The sequence below is a fragment of the Pipistrellus kuhlii genome, unplaced genomic scaffold (genome assembly GCF_014108245.1).
Source record: "Pipistrellus kuhlii isolate mPipKuh1 unplaced genomic scaffold, mPipKuh1.p scaffold_m20_p_3, whole genome shotgun sequence".
Taxonomy (NCBI): Eukaryota; Metazoa; Chordata; class Mammalia; order Chiroptera; family Vespertilionidae; genus Pipistrellus; species Pipistrellus kuhlii.
Window position 1 is genome coordinate 99,570,007 of NW_023425529.1, and position 25,972 is coordinate 99,595,978.

Genomic DNA, 25,972 nt, shown 5'->3' on the forward strand with positions numbered 1-25,972 from the left:
AACTAGCATCAAATTTATCTAAAACAACATCCAAGTGAAGGAAATAGTGGGGCAACATTTTCAAGAAACTCAGGAAGTCTTAGCCAAGGATTTTTTTTTAGCTTGTTAAGATGTTCTTCAAATATCAAGACTATATATAAAAAACAACAATTTCTAACATGCAACAACTCAGAGAATACTGTACACACAAGTATTTTCTACAAAGGATGAGCTTATGCAACCAACAGATAACTCAGAAAACTTGGAAAAAGATGATGAGGATTTAATATATTCAAGTGTAAAGCTAATAGTATAAAAATGGAGGTGGGGACATTGGTAAAGAATAATAGCAAAAGCACTATGTCCCACAGATTAGAAAGAATGAGCTGAAAATGAGAGGAAAGAGAAATAATAAAATAATTTCCTCACTTACAGTTTGGTATGAAAGGATAACATTTTAACTGACAGGCAAAACAGTGAAAAGTTAAATAAGAAAAAGGGAGTAATGACAGTATAAATGATAAAAATATGGAATACCCACTAGAACAAAAATATAATTCTTCCTAAACACCAAAACAAAATATTTCAAAGAATAATAGAGACACACCAACTAAAGAAAGTAGCAAAGTAAATGTAACATAATATACATAAAATAATATGTCAGAATTGATATGAAACAAATTAGTTTTATGAATAAATGTGAGTGGGTTTAACTAACCTATTAAAAAAAATCAGTTTTCAAATTGGTCCCTAAATCAAAACCCAATTCTGTTACTTACAAAAAACATAGCTAAAACACCTTTGTTTCAAGCCAGAAACATTTGTCAATGAATACTGTGGGCAGTGAATATTTGTAATTGTATCCTAGGTTGTAGTATTCCCACCTAGCACAGTGCTTGGCACATTGAAAACATTAAAAATTATTGGATAAATGGATGAATGAATGAAAACTTTGTAGTCTATAAAATACTCATTCCCTCAAAATGGCATCAAAGTCAAGGATATAATCTTAGATATAAAAATGTGAATTTTAAGTATTATTGGACCTCTAGATATTTATTTGCTGTGGAGGACACATTAATTTCTGTAATTACCCAAGTAGATTGAGAGAGTCAATTGCCATCATCTGTCAACCTAGGTGGAGAGTTTGGGCAGTAAGCTGTTGCAGCCTGCTGTGACCATGTTCCTGTTGAAAGTTTTTATCAACAACTGAGATGAAGATGTTGATGCAGTGGTAATAATCATCAGACTGACAGAAAGCTGGAGGGATCACTCTTATGTAAGATGACAATGAGTCCAAAAGGATCTTACTTAACAGGTTATAAAGTTGGATCAAATAACAATACACAATTTAATAAGAAAAATAGAAAGTGCTGGACTTAGGTCCCCCAAATATAATTAGACAATATGAATAGACTGAGGAGACAGAATATTCAAAACATATGAAACACTTGCAGTAAGTGTTCTATAATTAAAGGCAATTATGAAACAACTAGAGGTCTGGTGCACATAATTTGTGCATGGGGGGGTGGTCGTTCCCTCAGCCCAGCCTGCACCCTCTCTAATCTGGGGCTACTGGCTCCTAACTGCTCACCTGCCTGCCTGCTTGATCACCCCTAACTGCCCCCTCTGCCAGCCTGATCACCCTACCTACCTCTGCCTGCTGGCCTGGTTGCCCCCAACTCTCTTCCCCCACTGCTGGCCTGGTCACCCCCAACTCCCCCCACCCCACCAGCCTGGTTGCCCTGAACTGCCCCCATCTGTTGCTCTAGTCACACCTAACTGCCCTCTCTGCCAACCTGGTCACCCCCAACTGCCCCCCTGCAGGCCTTGTCACCCCACGCAGCCTGCTGTTCCATTGTCTGTCCTGTTGTTTCAGTCATGACGGCTCCTGGCTTTTTATATATTAGGATGTGGAAACTGCCATACAGAGCCTTTCCCACATGGAAAGAAATACAAAGGAAAGTTAGAATGATGTTTCTCACAAGTGTGATGGGCACTAAATATGCTTGGTACCCCAACCCAGGAGTACTGCATGCCCACGAACCCAGAGAAGGACTGAAGAGAGATTATGAATGAGATTGAATAAATTTCCCCTCCTAGAGGGTAAAACAACAACAGGAAGTGCATCTATTCCCGCTTATACTCTTTATTCTGTAATTCTCTTTGAATACAAATGATTAAGCATATTTTCAATGAAGTCAAAGGTATCTGAAAAGAGATACATGGTCAATTACAAATTATTCTTCTTTGATTCTATTTCTTTTCCCTGATTTGTGCCTGGGGGGAGGGAAGGAAAGCACATATAGATTAGATTGTCCATCAAGTTTGTGTCAGAGAGTGAAGTGCAAAAATTCTCATAAAAATTTTAACTTAAAGTAGACATATTTGATGGTTCCATCACAATAGGAAACAGTGATTACAATAGTCAGATTTGTCTACTCTCTGTTCTGAAATAATACATTCATTGATTAAAGAGATTAAACTTCACACCAGAATTTTGTATTGCTTTATGAGCATATGGCCATAGAATTGAAAAGCTGACTTGAATTTTAATATATAAGAAAAATTTAAAAATTGTGTCAGTTTCTACATTATTAACTGTGTGACTAGGGGCAAATGAAGTAGGCTTCCTGTACCTAAGTTCCTTCATTTATCAGATGAGTATAGTAATGCCTACCTTCATGACTCTTATGGGAATAAAATAAGAAACTATATAAAAGCCCCTAGTGCAACAAAAAGCTAGCACAGTTAATAGAAGCTACTGACAAAACTGACCAAGCCAGTTGTCATCTTTCAGGATGGAGAGTTGTGGCTGCTTGGAATTGGGGTCTCTGCCTTAAATAGCATTAGCTTTGCGAAGTTTGAATGACATCTCACTTCAGTTTTCATGAGAAAAGTATGCATTAATCCCAGTCACTTCTTTGATCAATATTCTGGTGATCTAAAGGAAGTGGTATCAGTTTTTTAAAAACTACTTGAATTAGAATTTCCTGGTAATTTTCATTTTAAGTGAGAATCCTTATTGAGTAGTGCTTAGATTTGTTAAAGGCTACCTTGGAAGTACCTTTGGCATTTCTGTAATTACTTTTGTCAGGTCACTGAATACCATTTAGTGTCAGCCTATTGCCCTGCCTAAATGAAATGATCATAGTACAACTTAATTATTATTAAGATAACTTAATTATTAGTTATCCAATAATTAGGTGTTTTGAAGGGTTAATGATGTCCAACTATCTGAAATCAAACTCAAAGGTGTTTCTTTGAATACACTAACTGCATGTCCCAGGTAGAAGAGCAAGGAGAGAGGTAAAATATGGTTGAGTTACTTAAAGTGCTTAAGAAATGATCCTGGTAGAATATCCACAGGGGTTAGAAGATGGAATTTATTTCCTGGGGTAGCATTTGCAGAAATTGCTTAGCATTTGTCACTGAAATGGTAAACAGAAGCTCTGATTTCTGTTCTCAAGAAAATACACTTGGCTGCATACTTTCTCTATACTTATGCGTCGGCACTCATTTTGCATTAGAATGTGAAGGAATAGACTCAGTACTTTGCATTTAGTTTATTTGTTAAGTTCATTGTACTCTCATCCCTGGGCCAGTCAATAGTTAAAAAATAAACATTGCAGCACTTGTTAAATATTTAACATGCAGCCAGAGTGTGTTTATAATAAATGATTATTATTTAATATTCATATATTACTTTGAAAGTATTTCAGAATAGTTCTTATTCATAATAAGTAGTCTAATACATAACTGGGCTCAATGGTTACAAGAAAAATAAAATTCTGGTTTTCCATTGAAAGGTGCAAGCTCAGGAAGGGTGAAAAATATTAATGTGTTTTTGTATTGAAAAACAGTGCATTGGGACAATTACACATCTCAAAAGACATGACCAAAAGTTAATAGATTAACTGGACCAAAATTCAGCCTGCCGGCTAAAGCAGGCTAAGGTTCACACAAGTCTACCACCTACTCTCACTCCCTGGACTTTTGTGTGAAAAAATGAAGATAGCCTGGTCTCTGAGAACATTTCTGCCTCCAGTAAAGACAGGCTTGTGAGCTCATGGGGCTTCCCAGGTCTGACCATCAGCCATGAAGGATCTAAGAGTGAAACCTGTTTCTTTAGTTAGCAAGAGTCTATGGTAACATATTTGGCTCTAATCAGAGGTCACTTGGATTTCAAGGGTGACTCAAGTCTTGAGGGATCCATGGGTAGATCTGCCCCTTCCCTGTCAGGGTGATGGAGAGTGACACTACAGTGCATAGGTTGGGAAGGTCTGGGTTGGTCCTCTCAGGAGGAACTATTATACATGAATGTATCTTGGCTTTCATAATCTTAACAAAGGTGTCAAACTATGAAGTCACATCAGAGCTTGTGTGTGTTGGTGGGAGGAATTGTTTATGTATGCTACAGCCACACCATACCTCTCAGCCTTGCACTTTGCCTAGCTCAGATTTAGTCTCATCCACGGTCTTTTCGGTCCACCATCTATCTGATTCATCCCTATCACCAGGCAACCACTCCTGGGAACTGGGGAGGTTTAGCGGTTTGCTCAAGCCAGACGCAGAGGTAGCTGCGTCCTCAGCGGGTATAGGAAGGGCCCGGGGGTGGGATGGTGGGGTGGGGGCGGGGGCTGCCTTGACGGGTGCTCCCTGCCAAGAAGGGCGGGGCGCGGGGCGCGCACGCGGAGGAGAAGGAGGGAGCTGGAGGGCGTGTGAGCGAAAGAGCTGCGGGGAAAGGGAGCGCGCCCGCTGCCACCGCCCTCCTCCGGAGAGAAGCTGTAGTGAGGCTGTGCGAAGCGCCGCATTTCAGAGGATCGGCCACGGCTCATCCCTGCACTAGCAGCTGAAGCCCAGACGCCCGCGCTCCCTCCGCTGCTGCAAGCCAGCCCGGCCCGCCACTGCCCGCAGCCCGACCGCGCCCAGCCGAGAGGACAGCTCCAGGAGGCGGCCCGCCGAGGCCACCGAGACCCGCAGCGCCGCTCGGCAGACGGTGCGTGGTTTGCCGGCCTTAGGGAGGGAGCGGTGGGGAGAGCCGCCGGCCGCGGCTGCTGAGATTGCGGGCGTCGGGGGCAGGGCGGACGCCTGGCTCGGTCTGCCGCCGCCCTGTCCACTGTTCCTAGAAAGGCGCTCCCAGGCGGCGGCCCGGCCCGGCGGTGTGTGCCCGGGGGCCGCCGGCACCTGCCTCTTTTGTCTGGTGCCACCGGGCTAAAAACGGGGAGGCGGATCAGCGTCCCCCACCCCGCCTCAGCTTCCGCTGTGTGTTAGTGGAGAAGGCGAGCCAGGGCGGAGGAGCTGGGCTAGGTGCTTGTCATTGTCATAACTCCGCGGAATGAAGAGCAAGTCTGCGCCTAGAAGGAGTGACCGGGCCAGGCCTCTTATTGTGTGCTCTCCTGCGCCCGGGTGGGTGGTGTGCGCTGGAAAATAGAGCGCGCGATCTGTGCGTGGTGGGTGGCTGCAATGTGGGTGTTGCAAGCACATTTGCAGGGCCTCAAGTTCTGTCGGGGACAGTGAGGCTGCTTATATACAGATTAGTACCTGCAGTGCTAAAGGCTCACAGAGAGGAACCCGGTGATTTCCGGAGCACAAGCACAGTCCTTCATAGCCCCACAAAATGCATAGTCCATGGACACGGACAATAGGGTGGTGAAGGGGGCGGTGGGGAGTCGGGAGAGGTGAGTAGGGGCTGGGCGGGGGGCGGTAAAGGAGGGGGAGATAGGAGACATCTGTAATACTGTCAACAAAAAATAATAACAATTTTAAAAAGAGGCTGTATTTGCAAACCAGTTGTGCTAGGAATCCCTGCTGGATTTGGCAAGGAGATGCTGGTAGGAGATGGAGCAGGTGAAAGGTTTCATTCTAACCGGCTCCTTCTCTCCACACCTGTGAATGCGTGTCCAGATTATGGTGCACACGCGTTGTGGCCCCACACTGCAGACTATTCCCTGAATACGTTTTATGAATGTTCCCAAATAAATTGCATTTGAAATGGAAAGGAAAGTAGGCCAGCGTTGTAACTATGAAATGTCAATGGATGTGGGCTGGGAGGGGTTTTAAGAGAGGTTATATATAGGAACATTATGAAGGATCCACATACACCCTGTGATGTTTTCGTCCAGGGTGGTGCCTGCACTCTGAAGGTGTCTGTGGCCTCTAATTCTAGCCTGTCCATCCACCTGCATGCTAATCCACTGGCAGAAATATGCCTATGCCTTGAGACTTCCAGGTGCAACATCGATTTAGATGTTTAGATGTGGTATGTAGTATTTACGACAAATTGTGTGTGTGTGTGTGTGTGTGTGTGTGTGTGTGTGTGTGTGTGCTGGGTGAGGGGGTATCTTGGAAACAGAAACTTATGAGCTCATCTAGAGGATGAATACAGGCTCCTCAAAATGGTGAGAAGTCTCACAGAACAATGGAGGATGCCGATCTGTTGGCATGGCTAAGTTATAGGAAAATCTGGATAAGAGCCATGATCCCCTTCTCCCCCCTCCCCACGTGTGTGGTATTTGTGGCTAAGGTGGTGTAGATACTTTCTTGGCACCACAACAAATGTGTGGCTTAAGCCCTCAGCTATCTATGGTCTGCAAACAAATGGCTGTGTGCTTTAGCCAGCTCCCTGTGCAGACAGTGCGAGCTTGTAGAGGCCGAGGGAATCTTCTTGGCTCAGATATATGACTAAGGCCACTGGAGAGCTGAGCCAGCCAAGGCAAGGGAAACACACCTATTTTGATGCCTAGTGGTAGCTGTAATCTTGAAAATGATTTCAGTGTGAGTGTGTCTTTTCTTTGCCACCAACATCAGTGCCTACTTTTGGGCAGCCTCAGTGAAGGACGGTTGAAGATATGTATGATCTCTACCCTGATTGAACGTGTAGTCCAGTTTAAGGATATATGCAAATAAAATAAGACAAAATCAATTTTTTTCTACTTATTTACCTTTTTTTTTTTTCATTTGCTGTGGTCTTCTTGGCTTTAAAAGCCTGTTCTCTTTAAGGAATTACAGTAATTGCTACATTTTTTGGTCTTTGCAAATTGTGACTCAACAAGAGCCCTTTAAAACTAGGTTTGCACTCTGGTTGCACAACTGTGCCATCCTTTGCTAGGATCCTACTTGTTTTCTTTGGGTTCAAATAGATTTAGGGGAAAATCTTAGGGTTGGAGGGATGATCACTGGCTTTAAGAATAAACAAAATATTCAAAAGCCAATCTGACCTTTATAATTTACAAAGTTTGAGTTTAGTGAATTGGCATGAGTACTGGCAGTATCATCTCCCCAACCTCATTTTAAAAGACAAAGAACTCCTTTTAAAAACAAGTTCATTTTAAAAAGTGATACCATGGGCAAAATATTGGTTCAGTTATTAAATTAGGTTGGAAACCACAGAACTAAAAAAAGTGGTGAATTGATTCCAGGAGCAGCTTACTGATAATAAGGCTCTACAGTAAAACGGGGACCATAGAGTGTAAGCATACCTTTTAGAAGGTCATGAGTAGAAATCAGGAGGACTCATCAGGAGCCTTCCTTACCAGAAAGGATAGGATATAAAACTGATAATTGTTTTATAATGATATAACTTCAAAATCAATGACACCAATTCAGATCTACCTATATATGCTATAACTTTTCCTGGAAAACACAAATGAAGAGGCATGAGGTAGTTTTCATATTTGGAAGAAAACGATACACTCCAGATTTAAATCGCACTCCACTGTCTCCCATACCCAGTTGGGATCAGCAGGAAGACATTAGAGGCCTGCTGATCACTGTCTTCTCTTCAGAGATTTTCAGCAGTTAAGTAACCTGCCCAAGGTCACAGAGCTAGTTAGGATTGAGGGCTAATCTCAGGGGGTCTAGGCCTCTAGGGGCAGCAAGGAATGAGTGCCAGTTTCAGAGTCATTCAGAGTAAACCTGAGTTTAAATCACAACTCCCTCAATTATGACTTTGGGACCCCGGATATATCCTATATTCAACCTCAGTCACAATATTACCTACCTCATTGAATCATCATGAGATTTAGAAGGGAATATTTAGCATATTACACAACTGATTGCTGGGTAATAGTGTTGGATACATAGTAGACATTCAATAAATATTACCTTTTCCCACTTCATTCATTTCAGGAGGGCACAGAATTTTTAGCCAACGGATCAGAGATCATGGAAAGGCCAGGGAGTCTTAGCAGAGATTTTGGTTAGTTTGGGCTGACTTTGGGAAAGGGGGCAGTGCCTCTGTGGTGAGATTTTGGGGCACTCATATGTTGTTGCCCTAATTTCCATTATATTTTATTTCAACATTCCTGAAATTTTGTCTTTAAAACTCCTTTTCTTTGAATTCTGAGGGCCTCCCCCCCCCCACTTTCTAGATTGACCTGATAAGACATGGAAACCCCACCCCGCCAAAGGGGCAACATCAAAAGTCTTTATCAACTAAACCCTTAACAAGGATGGATTGATTCCAGGAGCAGCTTATTGATAATAAGGCTCTACAGAAAGTAAAATGGGGACCATAGAGTGTTTCATAGACCTTTTAGAAGCTCATGAGTGGAAATCAGGAGGACTCATCAGGAGCCTTCCTTACCAGAAAGCAGAGATTCTGTTCCTAGTAATTCTTTCTTTGACAGAGTCAGAAACAGAAAAAGATGTTATTAATACAAATATTAAAATTTATTACATACTAGACACTATCTTAAGTGCTTCATGATTAATATCAACTCTGAAGTAGATATGGTGATTATTTCCATGCTTGGATAAGGAAATCGAGGCTTGAAGATGTTGACCAAGGTTGCACAGCCAGTACTGGGTCAAGTCTGGATTAACATCTTGATTTCCTCAAAGACAGAACCTGAGTGAAAGGAAAAGCAAAGCCCTTTTATCTTTTCTTCTTCTTGTTGTTTTCGTTGATCTTTCTCCCTTCTTCTCTTCCTCCTTTTTATTCTTTTTTAATCCAATTTTTCTGAAGTACTAAATGTAAGTAAGTGAGTTATGGTGACTTCAGGTTTTAAAATAATTTCTATTGAATATGTTGGAAAACCTTCCTTACGTTGGTAAAATTTACAGATTGATTCCATTTGCTCTTTATCTGGCCTTGGGGACCATAAATACTAAGTAATGTAGACAATCTGATTATGAAATGCTGTCCACTGTCTTTTTCTCCTGGCCCATCATCTTTCTTTAGTTCAGTGGTTTCCAACTTTTTTTTTTGCCATCCCCCCACCTAAGCATTTCTAAAATCCTGATGTTCCCTCCTGTAACATATAATTGTTATTATTCAAAATGTGAACTCCTATTCACATGGAAGAAGCCTAAAAGGCCATTAATTTGGTCTAAACAAGCTTCCAAAAAACATGGCATCCATGAAAGAGAAAAATAAAAGAATGAAAGAACAGTTGAAGTACTGAGGAAGAAATTGTGAAAAAAATAATAGTGACATGAAAAAGTAGCAAATCAAGTTTCAAAACATATAGTAGAGAACTGAAATGCATAAATATGTCACAATATATATTTATATACTGTATATGAGACCCCTAGAACCATAAGAAATGCAAAAAAATTCACTGTTAATAACTCATTCTCGAATTGTCTCCCCTAAAAATCAAATAGCCCCCATGTGGGGCATGTGCCCCATGTTGGGAATCACTGCTTTAGCTGAATGGTGTGAAAACGGACTTCCTGCCTGCCATCAGGACTAGCACACTGCCCTGTAGGCAGCCTGGAGCTTTGGAGTAAGGCAAACCTGGGTCAGTCTTCTTGGTTCAAGCATTTCTCATCTGTCTTACGTTGGTAAATTTAGGAGCCCTCCAGCTCCCCCCCCCCCCACCCCGTTTTGGTTTCTGCATCCTTAGATAGGGATCATAATACTTTGTAAGGTTTGCTCTGACTATTGGAAATAATAGGTGTTCAAAGCCTGATATGTTGTTAGGTGGTCAGTACAGAGGAGCTGTTTCTAATAAAACTATAAAGTTGATTAATAAGCTATTCACTCTGGGCCTGCCTCTTCTTTTCCTTTGCTCTCTTCTTTCTCTCCCAGCTTGATAATTCATATGATATGAAATATATCATCATTTCTAGTACTGTATCCACCAGCTGCTCTCAAGCTGAGTCTCTCAAATCATGATCTTAAATAACATAAGTATGTGTCTCTGTTTTTGTCGCTGTGCCTCATAGATTCAACTTCAACTGCGTGCATCATGTCCTTTGGCAGAGACATGGAGCTGGAGCACTTTGATGAGCGGGATAAGGCGCAGAGATACAGCCGAGGGTCGCGGGTGAATGGGCTCCCCAGCCCTACACACAGCGCCCACTGCAGCTTTTACAGAACCCGCACGCTGCAGACGCTCAGCTCGGAGAAGAAGGCCAAGAAAGTTCGTTTCTATCGAAATGGAGATCGATACTTTAAAGGGATTGTGTATGCCATCTCCCCAGACCGATTCCGATCTTTTGATGCCCTGCTGGCTGATTTGACCCGAACTCTGTCGGATAATGTGAATTTGCCCCAGGGAGTGAGAACAATCTACACCATTGATGGGCTTAAGAAGATTTCCAACCTGGACCAACTGGTGGAAGGTGAGCATTATGAGATAGCTCCCCAGTGACCCTGAAGAACACTTCTCACATTTCCACATTGCTCTAGCCAGATCCCACTTGATTTTTAAGAGCAGCATTCTGCCTTGTGGTGCTGATTCTTATTGTTTCACACATTTGCGAGCTCACATTGCTATACTTACCATAGTGTAAAAAGAAAAAAAACAAAACAACTAGTGGTATAAGGTCAGCTAGCTTATGGTAATGAGCTGAGGAAACAAGTGTCTTAATTCTACAGCATACTATATATATATATATATATATATATATATATATATATATATACACACACACACACATATATATACACACACATATATATATATATATTTTTTTTTCCTCACACTTATGGTACATTAATTTTAAGAGTCTATTTTTATATCTTTAATTGTATAGGTCATCTTCATTTCTGGATAAAAATTGAACTCCTGCTATCACGATGTCTCAAAGTGCTTGAACTAAAAATAATGAATTGATCATGAAATTTTAGAGTTGAAAGAAACCTTAAATAGGTACCAAACCCATTAATTTTATCATGGGAGACTGAGTCCAGAACATTCAAGTGACATGTCTGTGGTTAAATAGTAGTTAGTGGTGATATTGGACCAAAAATTAGGTTTTCTAGCAATTCTTTTCAATATGATGCTTTCTTTTAAGTTTTAAAGGCTTGTTATCTTTCTGTGATGATTAAGGATATAAAGGAATTGATCTTTTCAGTTTATTTTTTAAGTACAATTTAGGTTAACAGTAATTATCTGCTTAAATGTGAAACTAGGACTCTGGGTCCACTGGTGAGGCTTTGTGTCTTGGGCAAGCAGAGCACGTTTCCTACTTTGAGCTACTCAGTCCTAGCCAGTTGGAGCAGAGCATAAAGCCTCTAATCACCTTAAAAATCGAAAGCAAAGGAAAATGGCTTAGAGAGAAATAACTGGCATTAAATTCAGGCTCAGGTGTAAAACAAGATAGCTGATCCTCTTTGGAGAGAAGGTTTTTCTAAGATTGAGGTCTCAAGGTCCTGGTGAAGTAATACACAGTACAAAAGAATGTGGAAAGGAAGTTTGAATATTGGAAGTGTTTGATTTCACCTTTACTCCAGATATATTTGCCCAGGCTCTGTAGTCTGATTGGATCCCAGAGGAATCATTTGCAAGTAATGAGCTCTCTCTCTGGTGCAGATAGCAGGAAGCATCTTTTTCATCCTTGCCTATCTCCCTTCCCCACCTACCTCTCTTCCCCCTCATGCAGTTTTGGATTGCTCTGCCCTGACCATACACAAGCAAGCCTCTTGTCCTCCTTTGGAGGCAGAGTTTGCATGTGATTCAAGGATGAAGGCTTCTGTGTCTTTCTCCCATTTTCCTTCCCTTTATCCCTTGGCAATCATGCTAGTGCAGTCACAGTATGACTGGACTTGGAAGGGTATGGAGGAGCCTGGCTTTGGTGTGTTTATTTTGTGGGAATTCACATCTCTTTTTGATGACTTGTCATCCTGCCAAGATGCCTGTAGACTTGGCCTTTTTCCTTCTATTCAGATGTGGAACTTCCAGTAAATTAAAGGGGAAGAATGAACATGAAATCTTTCTGTATCAGTGTTGTCCTTTTCATGACCTTGGAAAATACAAGGATAAAGAAAACATTTGGTGGAATATTCCAAGGGATATGGATAAAGATCAAATGCTAAGTCAAGTGCATGGCTAGTCACCAGACTATCCCTTTGAAGGCTGATAGTATTGTAGGGAAAATATGCCAAGATCTCAAAGAACATGCTAAGAAAGCCAGGACTGATTCCTCACTGTGTTCCAGAATCACCTGTGCAATACCTCTGATGGGATGGGCCATCAATCAGACCCTCCCCACCTCTTCCCCCAAGACTCATTTTACTCATTTCACCAGAGATATTCCCACGATTCCTATCTATTAAGGAGATGGGAAATGACAACAGTACTTTACATTCAGGGGCCAACAAAGTCATGGCATGCTTCCCACAACTCAGTCAGGCTTTTTTTTTTTTTTTTTAAACACAAAAGATTGCCTGCTCTGAGAGACTGCTGTCTTGACTGAGAATAATAACTCACCGTTATTGAGCATGTGTATTGCACACATGAACATGCTTAACTCTCATAGTAATTCTAGGAGATGCCATCACCCTAATGTTAAGGTATGAAAAGTGAGGCACAGTGTGATTAAATGATCTGCTCAAAGTCACACAGCAAGTAATGGTTGAGTTCGAGTTTCAACCCAGGAAAGCTGGTGCCAGAGCTTGAGCTCATAATCGCCACTAATAAGATACTGAATGAGGTAGTCATAGTGCTTTTTAAATAAAATTTTATTGTATTAGCTTCTTCTTGAAAAATAAATGTTTTAAACCTTGACTTCATTTCAGGAATGACAGATACTGCTCCGAGAAACACTTTAATATTTTCATTTGCCTCCAAATACTTTCCCCCCCAATCAATGTGAAGTAACTGCATATTAAATATTCTGATGTTAAATAAACTTATTTTTGGGAAAAAATACCTTTTATCTGATTGAATGAATGCTGACTTCAGTACAGTATGTTCATATATTGGCTGCATTTTCAAACAAATTCAGTTTAAGTATTTTTTTCTCTCTTGTATAACATTGACAGTTAGCTGCACTTAGTGTTAAAATAGCTGGAAATTAACTTAAATTTGCCTCTTTACCAATTACATTTTTGCTTAGCCTGTTAAATTGCAAACAGTTACTTCATATTCATTGCTAGGTTCAAATATCTTTCTTTACATACTAACTTTGTGTAAACCTCAATGCATGTTATTAGCTTCTCATTTCTCCTCTTAATATGATGACATTTGAGTTTTAAATTAAATCTGTTTAGTGGGTTCAGTGACAAATGCATTTAACTTGTAATTTTTCCAAAGTTTATTCTTTCTTACTTATCTCAAACAAAAATTATGAATTACAATGACATATGTGTGGTTCTTTGTTTATAACAGTTTTGTAGTTACTTTTACTATTTTATTATTATTATACATAGATTATTAAGCCTACATTTGTTTCAGTGTATTGAGAGAGCTTCTATTTAATATTCAGTGTATTTAGCTGCTATATGAAGTATGCATGTGTGAGTGTTTATATGTGTTTGTGTATATATGATTGTATGTGTGTCTATCTTTGCATGTATACACATGCACACATATACTCTTAATAGTAAACAGTGAATGACATTCATAGTTGTTTGCTTTTTAAATGGATTTATATGTTTAAAAAATATGATGCTCCATAAGGAAAACTGAATTGCAGGCCTATTTCTGCAAGTGATTGACCTTAAACCGTGGATGCATTTTCCCAATAATGCCTCTCTTTCCTCAATTTTGACACTATTTATACTCCACTGTAAGTATGTAAATGTTGTGAAGCAAGGCCCTTTGTCTAGTGACTTTGATTATTGTGTTTTTTGCCAGGCAGATTTACAAAATTTTATATAATCATATGTGTTGGAATTTTCTTTATGGTTTGAGTTTTTCATACCTCTTGGGCCTTCTGTGTGCTGAGATTAGAAAACTGTTTCCCTCATTTTTTCTAATGTTTTTATATTTTAAAAATTATTTATTGATTGACTGATTTTAGAGAGAGGAAAGGAGAAAGAGAGAGAAAGAGAGAGAGATTTGTTGTTCCACTTATTTTTACATCTATTGGTTGATTCTTACATGTCCCTTGACCAAGGATCAAACCCACAACCTTGGCATGTCGGGACAATGCTCTAATCAACTGAGGGTTAGAGGCTTTTTGCAGGCTGGACACACTCCCTTCATGGTGGGGGTCCCCACTGGGGTGCCATGTTGGCCAGCCTGGGTGAGGGCTGATGGCTGTTGCAGGTTGGCCAAGACCCCCAGTGAGGACCTACACCCCATGGGGTTGAGGCCAGCCTGGGTAAGGAGCTTTTTTCTTTTCTTTTTTTTTTTCTTTTCTTTTTTTCCCCAGCACCTCCTTAAGCAGTGGCTAGGGAGGGCTAGAAGCAGGTATCTGGGATTTATTTATCTTCTATAATTGAAACTTTGTAGTCTTGAGTGGATGGCAGGTCCTACCAGGGCAGGTGGGAAGCTTGGCTTCCTCCATCGCCAGGGGACAACCCAAGCCTCCTGCTTGCTCCAGCTCTGTGGCGGCTGACAACTTAATTGGGTTAATTTGCATACTCACTCCTGATTGGCTGGTGGGTGTAGCAGAGTGGTGGTTAATTTGCATGTTTCTCTTCTATTAGTGTAGACTAGTGGCCTGGTGCATGAAATTTGTGCACAGGTGGGGGATCCCTCAGCCCAGCCTGCACCCTTTCCAATCGTGGACCTTTTGGGGGATTCCAACTGGGACATCCCTCTAGCAATCTGAGACCACTGGATCCTAACTGCTTACCTGCCTGCCTTCCTGATTGCCCCTAATTACCTCTGCCTGCCTATCTGATTGCCCCTAACCCCTCTGCCTGCCTGCCTAATCTCCCCTAACTGCCCTCCCCTGCCGGCCTGATCTCACTCCCAACTGCCCTCCTCTGCAGGCTTGATCTCACCCCCAACTGTCATCCCCTGTTGGCCTGATTGCCCCTAACTGCCTCTGCCTCAGGCCCCACCACCATAGCTTTGTCTAGAGGTAAGTCAGATGTCTGGAAGAAGATGACCAGTGGACCTGGTCTAATTAGCATATTACCTTTTTATTAATATAGGTAGATTATATAGGATAGGATTGCTTAAATTGGGGTCGGGGGGAGGCGGTGAAGATTTTTTCAGCAGGAGGAGAAGCTCTTAGCAGAAAAAAATATATAATCCCTATATCTGGATTGATAGCCAGCCATATGCACTATACTGCCAAACTGTTTAAAAAATTGAACCGTTTTCTTACATCTTACACCAAATAGTTGTTGCCCTTAAAACCCCTCATTAGCTCTTACCTTAGGTTTTATCTTCACAGTTCACCCAGATTTGGTTCTGATTGGTTGGTTTCTATGCCAGTCAGCATCTCTAGGCCTATCCAAGGGCCTGATCATAGAGGCAGGGCTAATAAACAGCCATCCAGACTACTGGCCAGCAGGCTGAACTCCTGATCTCTTGGAGAGAGAGAGGCATGGCTGCTGGCAAGGCTCTGGGAGAGAAAAGGAGGGTCTGATCCGCAGTTTTGAGGCTCAGACCCTGATTCTCTCTCTCTCTCTGGGTCTTACCAGCAGCCGTAGTATCTGCTGATCAGCCCTGCCTTTCTCTCTCCCCTAGAAGTCAGCAGTTCAGTCCACTTGCCAGTCTCCATCCACCAGAGCCTGATGTGTGTGCAACCTGGTGTCTGGTCAAGCCTTTGGTCATTTTGGAGGTTATGGACCCTGGGTTTTTATATATTAGGATAAATATTTTGAGGAGAAAGTTTGAAGCTATGTAAATATCTTGTTTCCTTCAAATTTTTCCCACTTTGCATTTATTGGTGGATTTTGCCTGTAAAATTGTTAGTGTGGTGTTTCAATGTGACTTTTTGTTTCCCTCTTTCTTGCCTCTCTGTCTTTGGGTCATCTACTAATGAGGTCATCAAGTGCCATTATTTTAATCATTCTTTTAAGGCCAATTACTTTCAAATCAGACCTTTTTTCTGTATACCAAATTTTTGGATAGATTTAATGGGTACTCTAGTCCTTAATCCTTTAAAAGTTAACATGATAAATGTGAACTTGTTCTTTTCTGTTATCTAGGATTTATCCCTCTTCTTGGGTTCTAAATCTCATTAAATGGGTCACCATCTAACTTAACATCACTCTTGACTTTTCCTTCCCTGCCTCTCTGAAATCTAAGCTCTCATCAAATTCTTTTGATTCTGTTTAAGACATTTTTTCAATTTGTTCAGTCCTCTCCACCATCATTATTATAGTTTTCAAATCTTTAAAGTCCTTATTACTGTTTTAACAATGTTACTTTAAATTATAAATATAAATTCATGCACTGGAAAGGGGGTTCCTCAGCCTAGCCTGCCTCTCTCACAGTCTGGGAGCCTTCTTGGACGGGAGGTGATCCAGTGATCAGGGAAAGGTAAAACCCCCATCACACCTCTGCGACTGTCACTGCTGGCAGTGCAAGCCTCAGCTGGCCCTGGTTACCTGAGCCTCAGGCAGCTCTGGGCGACTGGGTAGCTGCCATTCGAGGCTTGCCTGTGCCTTAGGTATCGGCTGGGCAGCTGATATCTGAGGCTTGCTTGTACCTCAGGCTGGCCCTGGGCAGCTGGGGGGCTAAGGGAACTGGGGGACTCTGGAGGCAGCTGGACTCCCCTGGGGGTGGGCATGGTCATACTGTGCTGCCCCAGTGGAGCTGAGGGGACTGGGTGCAGCCATCTTTGAAGGCATGGCAGTCAATTAACATATTCCCACCTTATTGGCTGTGGTTGCCACCATCTTTGTGAGGGCATGATTGTACATTAGCATATTCCCTCTTTATTAGATAGAATCTATATCCTATCAAATAAAGAGGGAATATGCAAATTGACCATCATTCCAACATACAAGCTGGCTGCCACCATGTGGTCAAAGATAGCCATACCCATGTGGCCACAATCTGGCCACCACAAAATGGCCAGCAGGGAAAGGCAGTTGTGGGCAATCAGGCAAGCAGAAGAGGGCAGTAGGGAGGAGCCAGGCCTGCAAGGGAAGGCAGTTGGGGGTGACCAGGCCAGCAGGGAAGGAAAGTTGGAGGCAAACAGTCTTGCAGGGGAAGAGATTTAGGGGCAACCAGGCCTGCAGGAAAGGGCAGTTGGGGGTGACCAGGCCAGCAGGGGAGGGCAGTTAGGGGTAATTGGGCCAGCAGTGAAGCAGCTGGTGTCGATCAGGCTGGCAGGGGAGTGGTTAGGGGGTGATCAGGCTGGTAGGAAGAAGCAGTTAGGGGCAATCAGGCAGGCGAGCAGGGAGCGGTTGGGATAGTCCTGGATTGTGAGAGGGATGTCTCTCGGATCTAGGATTGGGTCTAAAGGGGCAGTCGGACATCCCATGAGGGGTCCCAGATTGGAAAGGGTGCAGGCTGTACTAAGGGACACAACCCCTGTGCCCCCCACTGTGCATGAATTTCATGCACCAGACCTCAAGTACACATACACACACACACACACACACACACACACACACACACACACACTTGAGGTCTGGTGCATGAAATTCAAGGTATATATTGATTTCAGAGATGAAGGGAGAGGGAGAGAGAGAAACATCAATGATGAAACAGAATCATTGATTGGCTGCCTTCAGCATGCCCCGCATTGGGAATCACAACCTGGGCATAATAACTCTGACCATAATTGAACCATGACTTCCTAGTTTGTAGGTCGACACTTAAGCACTGAGCCATGCTGGCTGGGCAGTGTTACTTTTTTTTTGAGTGAAGAAGTGATACATTTTATTTTCTTCAGTGCCCACTGTAGAAAAATTTGAAAGATGAAAAGAATAAAAAATAAATAACTCCACATATTCCTACCATTGGACTCATGTTGTCTCTCCCCTGTACTATTAGAATAGGTTCCTAAGGTTTTATTTATTTATTTATTTATTTATTTATTTATTTATAATATATTGATATTTTATTGATTTTTTACAGAGAGGAAGGGAGAGAGATAGAGAGCTAGAAACGTCAATGAGAGAGAAACATCAACCAGTTGCCTCCTGCACACCCCCTACCGGGGATGTGCCTGCAACCAATGTACATGCCCTTGACTGGAATCGAACCTGGGACCTTTCAGTCCGCAGACTGACGCTCTACCACTGAACCAAACCGGTTTTGGTCCTAAGGTAGTTTTTATTTTCTTTATAGAATTTGTATTTACCACCATTCTTCCATTCCCATTACAGACTCTCTTAAATCAAGCTCTTTAGGACATACATGTCCCAAACAGTAATCTTCAAACATGTTTTTCTGCCTATAAACTAAGCCATAGACAAACCACTTTATGTCATATCTTTGCTTCATAATGGCGTTCCTGCTTACATATAAAATAGACAACACACTTAATCTTTAATGTGCTTCTCAGTGAATTCTCTCCCGCCCCTTCCTCCTATCTTGGCCTTGTCTCCTATTACTTGTTAGTACACTCTGAACTGAGCTCAGCCTCAGCTGCTCTTTTCCCTTGTGCTTTCCCAGTCTGGACTTCCCTCGTCATAAGGAGGGTGAAACGGGTGCCTTGGGAAGAGTGCATGGCCTCATACTTAAGTCAGGGTTCGAAGTTAAACTACCTACATTTGAATCTTGACTCCTCCTTTGCTAGCCCTGTGACCTTGACCATTTTGTGCCTCATTGTGCCCAGTGATAAGTAGTGTGTTTATACTTAGTTTATAGGATTATGGTGAGGATTAAAATAGGATCTGATACATGGCAAACGTTAAGATAACCTGTTCTGCCAATAGCAAAGATCTCCATTCCCATCACTTCAGCCTTGCCTTGATCTTGTGGACCTCTCAAACCTAGAGCTCTTCCACGAGAAGAACATCATCAGTTGCTGCCTCTACTTCCTCAACTTCTAATCATACTTCAAGCCCTTGATTAGCACCATTACATGTAATGTACTTATTTACTTTATATTAAAGTCTCTAGAAGTCAGGGAGCCATTGGAGTCCTCACTGCCTAACATGGTGTTTTCAAGTACTCAATATCATTGGAAGAAAAAGGAAAGAGAGAATAGATGGATAAAGTAATGAATGAAAGCAATCTGGCATCACTATCCAATTGGCATCATAGGACCATATGTGGCTCCTAAAAGCCAGGCCAGTGATCTCTTAGGAATCCTTATCTTCACTTGCTGTTTCTGGAGCATTGAATGTTGATGTCTAGTTTTCTTCCAGCCGCGTACTTTCCATCCCTTGATTTCCATGGCTTTAGGCACCTGATTTCCCACAGTTCCCTTCAGTGGCTCTTTCATCTCAGGGCACTCTTTAAAAACTGCAGTTACCCTGGATTTCCTGTTGTCTAGCTGGGTGTAGTCTCACTGAGCATAATCCCCTTAGCTGTGGCTGCCACATGCATCTCTCTCCCAAACTTCAGACTTATATTTCCACAGCTTGTTAGAAATCTCCAGGTGGTTGGCTCCTAGGAACTTCAAATTCAATATGTGCATAACCATTAATTTCCTTCCTTACCATATAACCTAAACTTGTTCCCTTTCTTATTTGACCTATTGTGGTATATGGGAAGTTGGCCAAAATAGAATTTTCATTGTCATCTTTTCAATGTTATATACTCACATTCCCTTAGGCCTCCACTTCCAATTAATTGCCAATTCTGGTTAATTTGTCTACTAAGTATCAATACTTCTTATAGCATCCACTTCTCCCTATCCCTAGTGCAGGTGTATAAAGTTCTCCATCTCTTCCGTCTTCCATTGACTTCTATCTTCCATTGAGTCATTCCTCTACATTGCAGCCACTGTGATCTTTTTAATGCATGGGTGTGATGCATATACATTGAGTGGCCAGATTATTATGACTTCTGAACACATCATAATCTGGCCACTCAGTGTATATCCTATATAATAAAAGGCTAATATGCAAATTGTCCCTTTGACCAGGATTTTGATCAGTAGGCAGGTTGGCCAACCGCCCACGTCCCCTCCCTGGACAGGCTGGCCAGACCCTACCCATGCACGAATTCATGTACCAGGCCTCTAATACACACACACACACACACACACACACACACACACACACACACTGAGTAGCCAGATTGTTATGCATTCAGAGATAATAATAATCTGGCCACTATGTATAAATTTGACCTTGCTGCATCCTGCAGTCTTTGTCCATAAAATTATTTTTATTTTATTTTTTGAGAAATACATATTAATATCTCACTATCCCTTTATGGAACTGTGCAGTAGAACCTATTATTATTATTATTATTATTATTATTATTATTATTTTTAAATCTGGAATGTTCTTTTTCTTTCCTGCCAATGAAAATCTTATCCTTGCCGAAGCCGGTTTGGCTCAGTGGTAGAGCGTCGATCTGCGGACTGAAAGGTCCCAGGTTCGATTCTGGTCGAGGGCATGTACATTGGTTGCGGGTGCATCCCCGGTAGGGGGTGTGCAAGAGGCAGCTGGTCGATGTTTCTCTCTCATCGACATTTCTAGCTCTCTATCTCTCTCCCTTTCTCTCTGTTAAAAATCAATAAAATATATTTAAAAAAAAAGAAAAAAGAAAGAAAATCTTATCCTTGCTTCACTTTCCAGGCCAGCATGAATTCTATTTCCTCTTAATTGAATGATCAGTGGGGAATGGGAAGTGATTTTTTTTCTCCCTGAATTAGAATTGTATGGACCACTTATTTAGCAATTATCATTTATTGCCTTGTAGTGGAATCTTTCATATAACACATCTTGCCTCTAAGCTCTTTGAAAGCAAACTCATGACTTAGAATTATTTTCACTTCTCTAGGTGATTAATTCAGGTCTGTATCTGTTACTGAGGATTTAAGAGGTTGTTTTAAATTTTTATGTTTCATGGCCAATGTTGCATTACTTGTTTCAGTTTTGTTATTTGTTGGTCTGTTATTTGTTTGAAGAAATAATTAGCCAAGAAAATGAACATTTTCATGGCTTCCAATACAGTTTACCATGATGCTTTCCAAAAAGGTTGTTATCAATTTATAATGTCTCTAGTGGTATTTTATATTTACATTTTTATCTTTTGTCGTATATCTTAGTATCTTCTATTTTAATATATTATATTTGCACATTAACCTATTGTTGTATTATAGGTCCTCAATATGTTTCTCCCTTTTTATTTTAGGTTCCTTTATTTTTAATTATATCAGTTTTAAATTTTAAATAATTGGAACGCCCCATTTTTCCTTTTATGTTCTTTTTCTGTTACTTTGAATGGAGAAGTCAAGATTTAAATTTTATTTTCTATAATCTTTTTTTTTTTTTTTTTTTTTTTTTTAAATATATATTTTATTGATTTTTTTACAGAGAGGAAGAGAGAGAGAGAGAGAGCCAGAAACGTCAATGAGAGAGAAACATCGACCTGCTGCCTCTTGCACACCCCCTACCGGGGATGTGCCCGCAACCAAGGTACATGCCCTTGACCGGAATCGAACCCGGGACCTTTCAGTCCACAGACCGACGCTCTACCACTGAGCCAAACCGGTTTCGGCATCTATAATCTTATTTTTATGTACTATTCTATTATGAAAGACTTCAAGGAAACAATGACCCATATATGCCTTTGGGAATCTTTTTCCTTGCTTTTAATAGCACTATCAAAATCGTGTTCTTAAACCATCACCTTCCAGGTAGATTATGAAATGTTGCTATGTGTATCTGAGGTAATCTCACAATATATAATATCCAGAAGGCACTTTATAATATTTTATTCTATAAATAATGTCTTTCATGTAATTTAACCCAGTTCAGAGGGTTCAATACATTTTTGAGCTTTCCCAGATTTTACTATAACTCTCAGTAGTAAACTTTAATTGCAAGAGTTTTCAATGAGAAGTTTTATACACTGGAAAAATGAAATCACAGCTCAAATAAGCAAGATTAAATACTGGATATCCAGAGCTATTGAACCAAATCAAAACTATGTATTCTTCCCATTCAGAGCAACTACAATTTGTTAATAAACAATTATCAGAGATATTATCACATTTTTAAAAAGCTATTTTTAAAAAAATATATTTTATTGATTTTTTACAGAGAGGAAGGGAGAGAGATAGAGAGCTAGAAACGTCGATGAGAGAGAAACATCGACCAGCTGCCTCTTGCACACCCCCTACTGGGGATGTGCCTGCAACCAATGTACATGCCCTTGGCCGGAATCGAACCTGGGACCTTTCAGTCTGCAGATCGATGCTTTACCGCTGAGCCAAACCGGTTTCGGCTAAAAAGCTATTTTTTTTTTTACAAAATTATAATTTAACTGAGTTTAAATAGAGGTAGGGTTTATAGTGGTAGGGAGAAGTTCAGAATTATAATTAAATATATGTATCTAAAATTTGAGTTTAAATATGTTTAATGTAAATATATTTGCACAATTAAACAGAAGCTTATTAACTTAAGGAAACATATCTTTACTTTTCATGAATTTCTGAATAATGTAGTAAATTTTAAATGACAGAGCTGATCAGCTCCTTCCTTTCCCTTTGGCTGTCACTTTCCTCCTTGCACAATATTATTCTTTATTGGAGTCTCACACCCTTATCCAAGATTTCATTCCATTCTTTAAATTTGATAAGCCAGGCAGAGGATCCTCAAAGTGACAAAAGAAGTTAAGTACAAATTTCATCTCATTCTCATTGTTGTTACTTGAATCACACCAGTTTTGCTTTTAAGAATTTCCAATGTGCTTTATCTAAGAAGATGTGAGAAAAGCGTTTTTTCTCTTTTAACAGACCCATTCCATATTGTTATGTATTTTAAAATTCTTCCTTTTTCTAATTATTTTATTTTATAAAATTAAAAAGTTTTCTTTGTTGAGGTGTAAACCATTCCAAGCTTTTGGTTTAATTATTAGCTTCACAAATAGTATATAACCTTAACAAATAATTAGACAACTGTGAATAGCACAGAATTCTGACAGACCAGTTCCACCAGTAAAAGCCTTCTTGGGGCCAAAACCGGTTTGGCTCAATGGATAGAGCGTCTGCTTGGGGACTGAAAGGTCCCGGGTTCGATTCCGGTCAAGGGCATGTACCTTGGTTGCGGGCATATCCCCAGTAGGGGTGTGCAAGAGGCAGCTGATCGATGACTCTCTCTCATTGATGTTTCTAACTCTCTATCTCTCTCCCTTCCTCTCTGTACAAAATCAATAAAATATATTAAAAAAAAAAAAAAAGCCTTCTTGGGAAATGTTTGGTGCATTCTCACAATGAGATGGAGCCAGAGTGATTTTACTGGTAACTACATAGCTAGAAATGATGAACACCTTATAATATAAAACCTGCTTACTGATTTCTGGTAATTTTATTTTTTAATTTTCCTTTCAGGCTTACTGCAGCCTCAGAGGGTTTTCATTTGTGTAGCAATTTTGCATTTGAGATCACTTTGACCTTTACTCTCTTATTTGATCTTTATTAAAACCTGGTGAAATAAAAGTGAACACTGATAGAAAAATAAACTACCCTCAAGAAGGCTAGGTGACTTGCCCAGAGTCACATTGTGGAGAGGCCAGGTATTGAGCCCAGACTTCGAGTTCTCTCTTCTTTCTGTCACATGCACACTGTCTCTCCACAGAACCTTCAGTAACACACTGATGTGCAGTCCCTGTATGTTTGTTTAAAATATGTTTTTATTGAAGAAGGGAGAGAGAAAAAAACATTGATGTGAAAGAAATATAGATTGGCTGTCTCATGCATGAGACCTGACCAGGGATGAACACCAGAACTTGGGCATGTACCCTGACCCAGCATCAAACTAGTGACTTTTTGGTGCATGTTCAACCAACTAAGCCAAAAAGATCAGGGAGCCCATGCATATGTTTTTGATATCTGCGTAAATAGTGAGAACAGCATAGTTGTGACCAGTCACGATCTGCTAGGAGCTAGGTGGATGGAAAGGGGGATTGCTAAATTGCTAATATTTGTACCACTCCATAATGTACAAACACACACTGGAGTACATTTTATAAACATTTGCAAAGTAAATATTTGATAGCTCGTATAACTGTACTTTTCTAGTTTTGAAACTCTAGTTCAGTTCTTTTTATGTGAATACTTATCCTGTCTCCTTGGTTGCATGCACTTTTAATTTAAAAATAGGAAAAGGCTTTAGATAAACGTAAATGGGCTGTGTAGGATTAATCGTAGGTCACTTTACCTGCAATTATGAGGCCTTTTTTTTTTTTTTTTTTTTTTTTTTTTTTTTTTTTTTTTTTTTTTTTTTTAGCTACTTCCAGTTACAAAGACATATTAACACAGAAAAAAAACCATTATAAAAATCTTTAATTTCAAAATGCTTTGACTACATTTAAAAATATGCATATTTAAGATCAATTCATTTTATAATTTGCCATTGCTTGGAACATGTATTACTCTTTTTGTGAGTGATCCCACATCTACTTAACAGTCTGAGTAATATTCTCTTTGAATGATTCTCTACTAAGGAATACTTTTTAATAAGAAAATTTATTAAATAATTTCTTTTTAGCTTTATCAGAGTATAATTGACAAATACAATTTAAATATTTAAATTGCACATTTTGGAAGGACTCCTCCTATTTTATCACCTCACATATTTTATCCTTTTTTTTTTGTGAGAACATATAAGTCGTATTCTCTTAGAAAGAATGCTCTATCTTTTATATTACAAAGTATTATCAACTATAGTCACCACACCATTAGTTCTTCCATTCTTATTCATCTTATATATAATTATATTTGTTTTAGATTGAGTTTATGAAGCTGCAGTTTGTAAGTTAACCATTCTCAAAACCTTTTATTTATAAACAGTTGTGAATTGGCTTCATATTGTGTGTGGATCATTATGCTTGCCCTGTGTAGGTGGGAGAGGTAGGAGGATGATTATTCTGCTTGCTTTTGGAATTCTACTTGATTTTACAAAATGCTTAGCAAATATTCCCATCAAATTTATAACTTACATAGCTATTTTTATTGATTTCAGAGAGGAAGGGAGAGACAGAAACATCAATGATGAGAGAGAATCATTGATTAGCTGCCTTTTGCACACCCCTATTGGGGATCAGGCATGTATGTGCACTTAACCGGAATCAAACCCATTACTCTTCAGTTTGTAGGCTGAAGCTCTGTCCACTGAGGAAAATCGAATAGGACCATGGTCGGCAAACTGCGGCTGGTGAGCCACTTGCGGCTCTTTGGCCCCTTGAGTGTGGCTCTTCCACAAAATACCAGCTGAACAAGTGATGTTAGAAGAAGTTTAAGTTTAAAAAAAATTGGCTCTCAAAAGAAATTTCAATTGTTGTACTGTTGATATTTGTCTCTGCTGACTAATGAGTTTGCTGACTACCGGGCTAGGGCAATTATTGAAATAGATAGCTATTTTAAGAAGTGCTTTTTTTAAAACCCAGTTTTAGATTTTACATTATTTCAAGTGGCAAATATAGGTACCTCTGATATTTAAGTTTTCTGCAAATATAAATATTTCTAATTTTCAAAGAATACTTTCTATTATGAATTCAGTTTTATAGATCTGTGAGGTATACTGAATAACAATATTTCTATCACCAATCTGATGATGAAGAAAGGGAGGAATAGTGATGTTTCCCCCTTCCGGATACCAAACTGTTGCTGACAGAGCCAAATTAGAAGTAAAAAATCTTTCTATTTCACTATTGATCATACTTTCATTGTTTAAAAAGTCACGACTAGCTCTCATCCCTAAGTAGAAAAGGAAAAAATGAAAAACTATGAAAAAGGCAGTGAGTTTACAATTTAAATGTATTTCTCTCTTTCTTAG

The 25,972-nt window shown here is 40.1% G+C and overlaps 1 protein-coding gene across 5 annotated transcripts in view; it reads left to right on the forward strand.

The window, feature by feature from the left end:
• The first annotated feature begins 4,671 nt into the window (after window positions 1-4,671).
• The window catches only part of DCLK1 (doublecortin like kinase 1), a 374,326-nt gene continuing 353,025 nt past the window's right edge, over window positions 4,672-25,972 (forward strand). For 2 of the 5 annotated variants that reach the window (XM_036455538.2, XM_036455539.2), the window contains exons 1-2: window positions 4,677-4,978; window positions 10,153-10,551. In XM_036455538.2, coding sequence (XP_036311431.1) covers window positions 10,176-10,551 — 376 coding nt within the window. In that variant the 5' untranslated portion in view covers window positions 4,677-4,978; window positions 10,153-10,175. Of the gene's footprint in view, window positions 4,979-10,152; window positions 10,552-25,972 lie in introns of all 5 variants that reach the window. The other 3 variants (XM_036455536.2, XM_036455537.2, XM_036455542.2) reach the window with 2 other exon arrangements.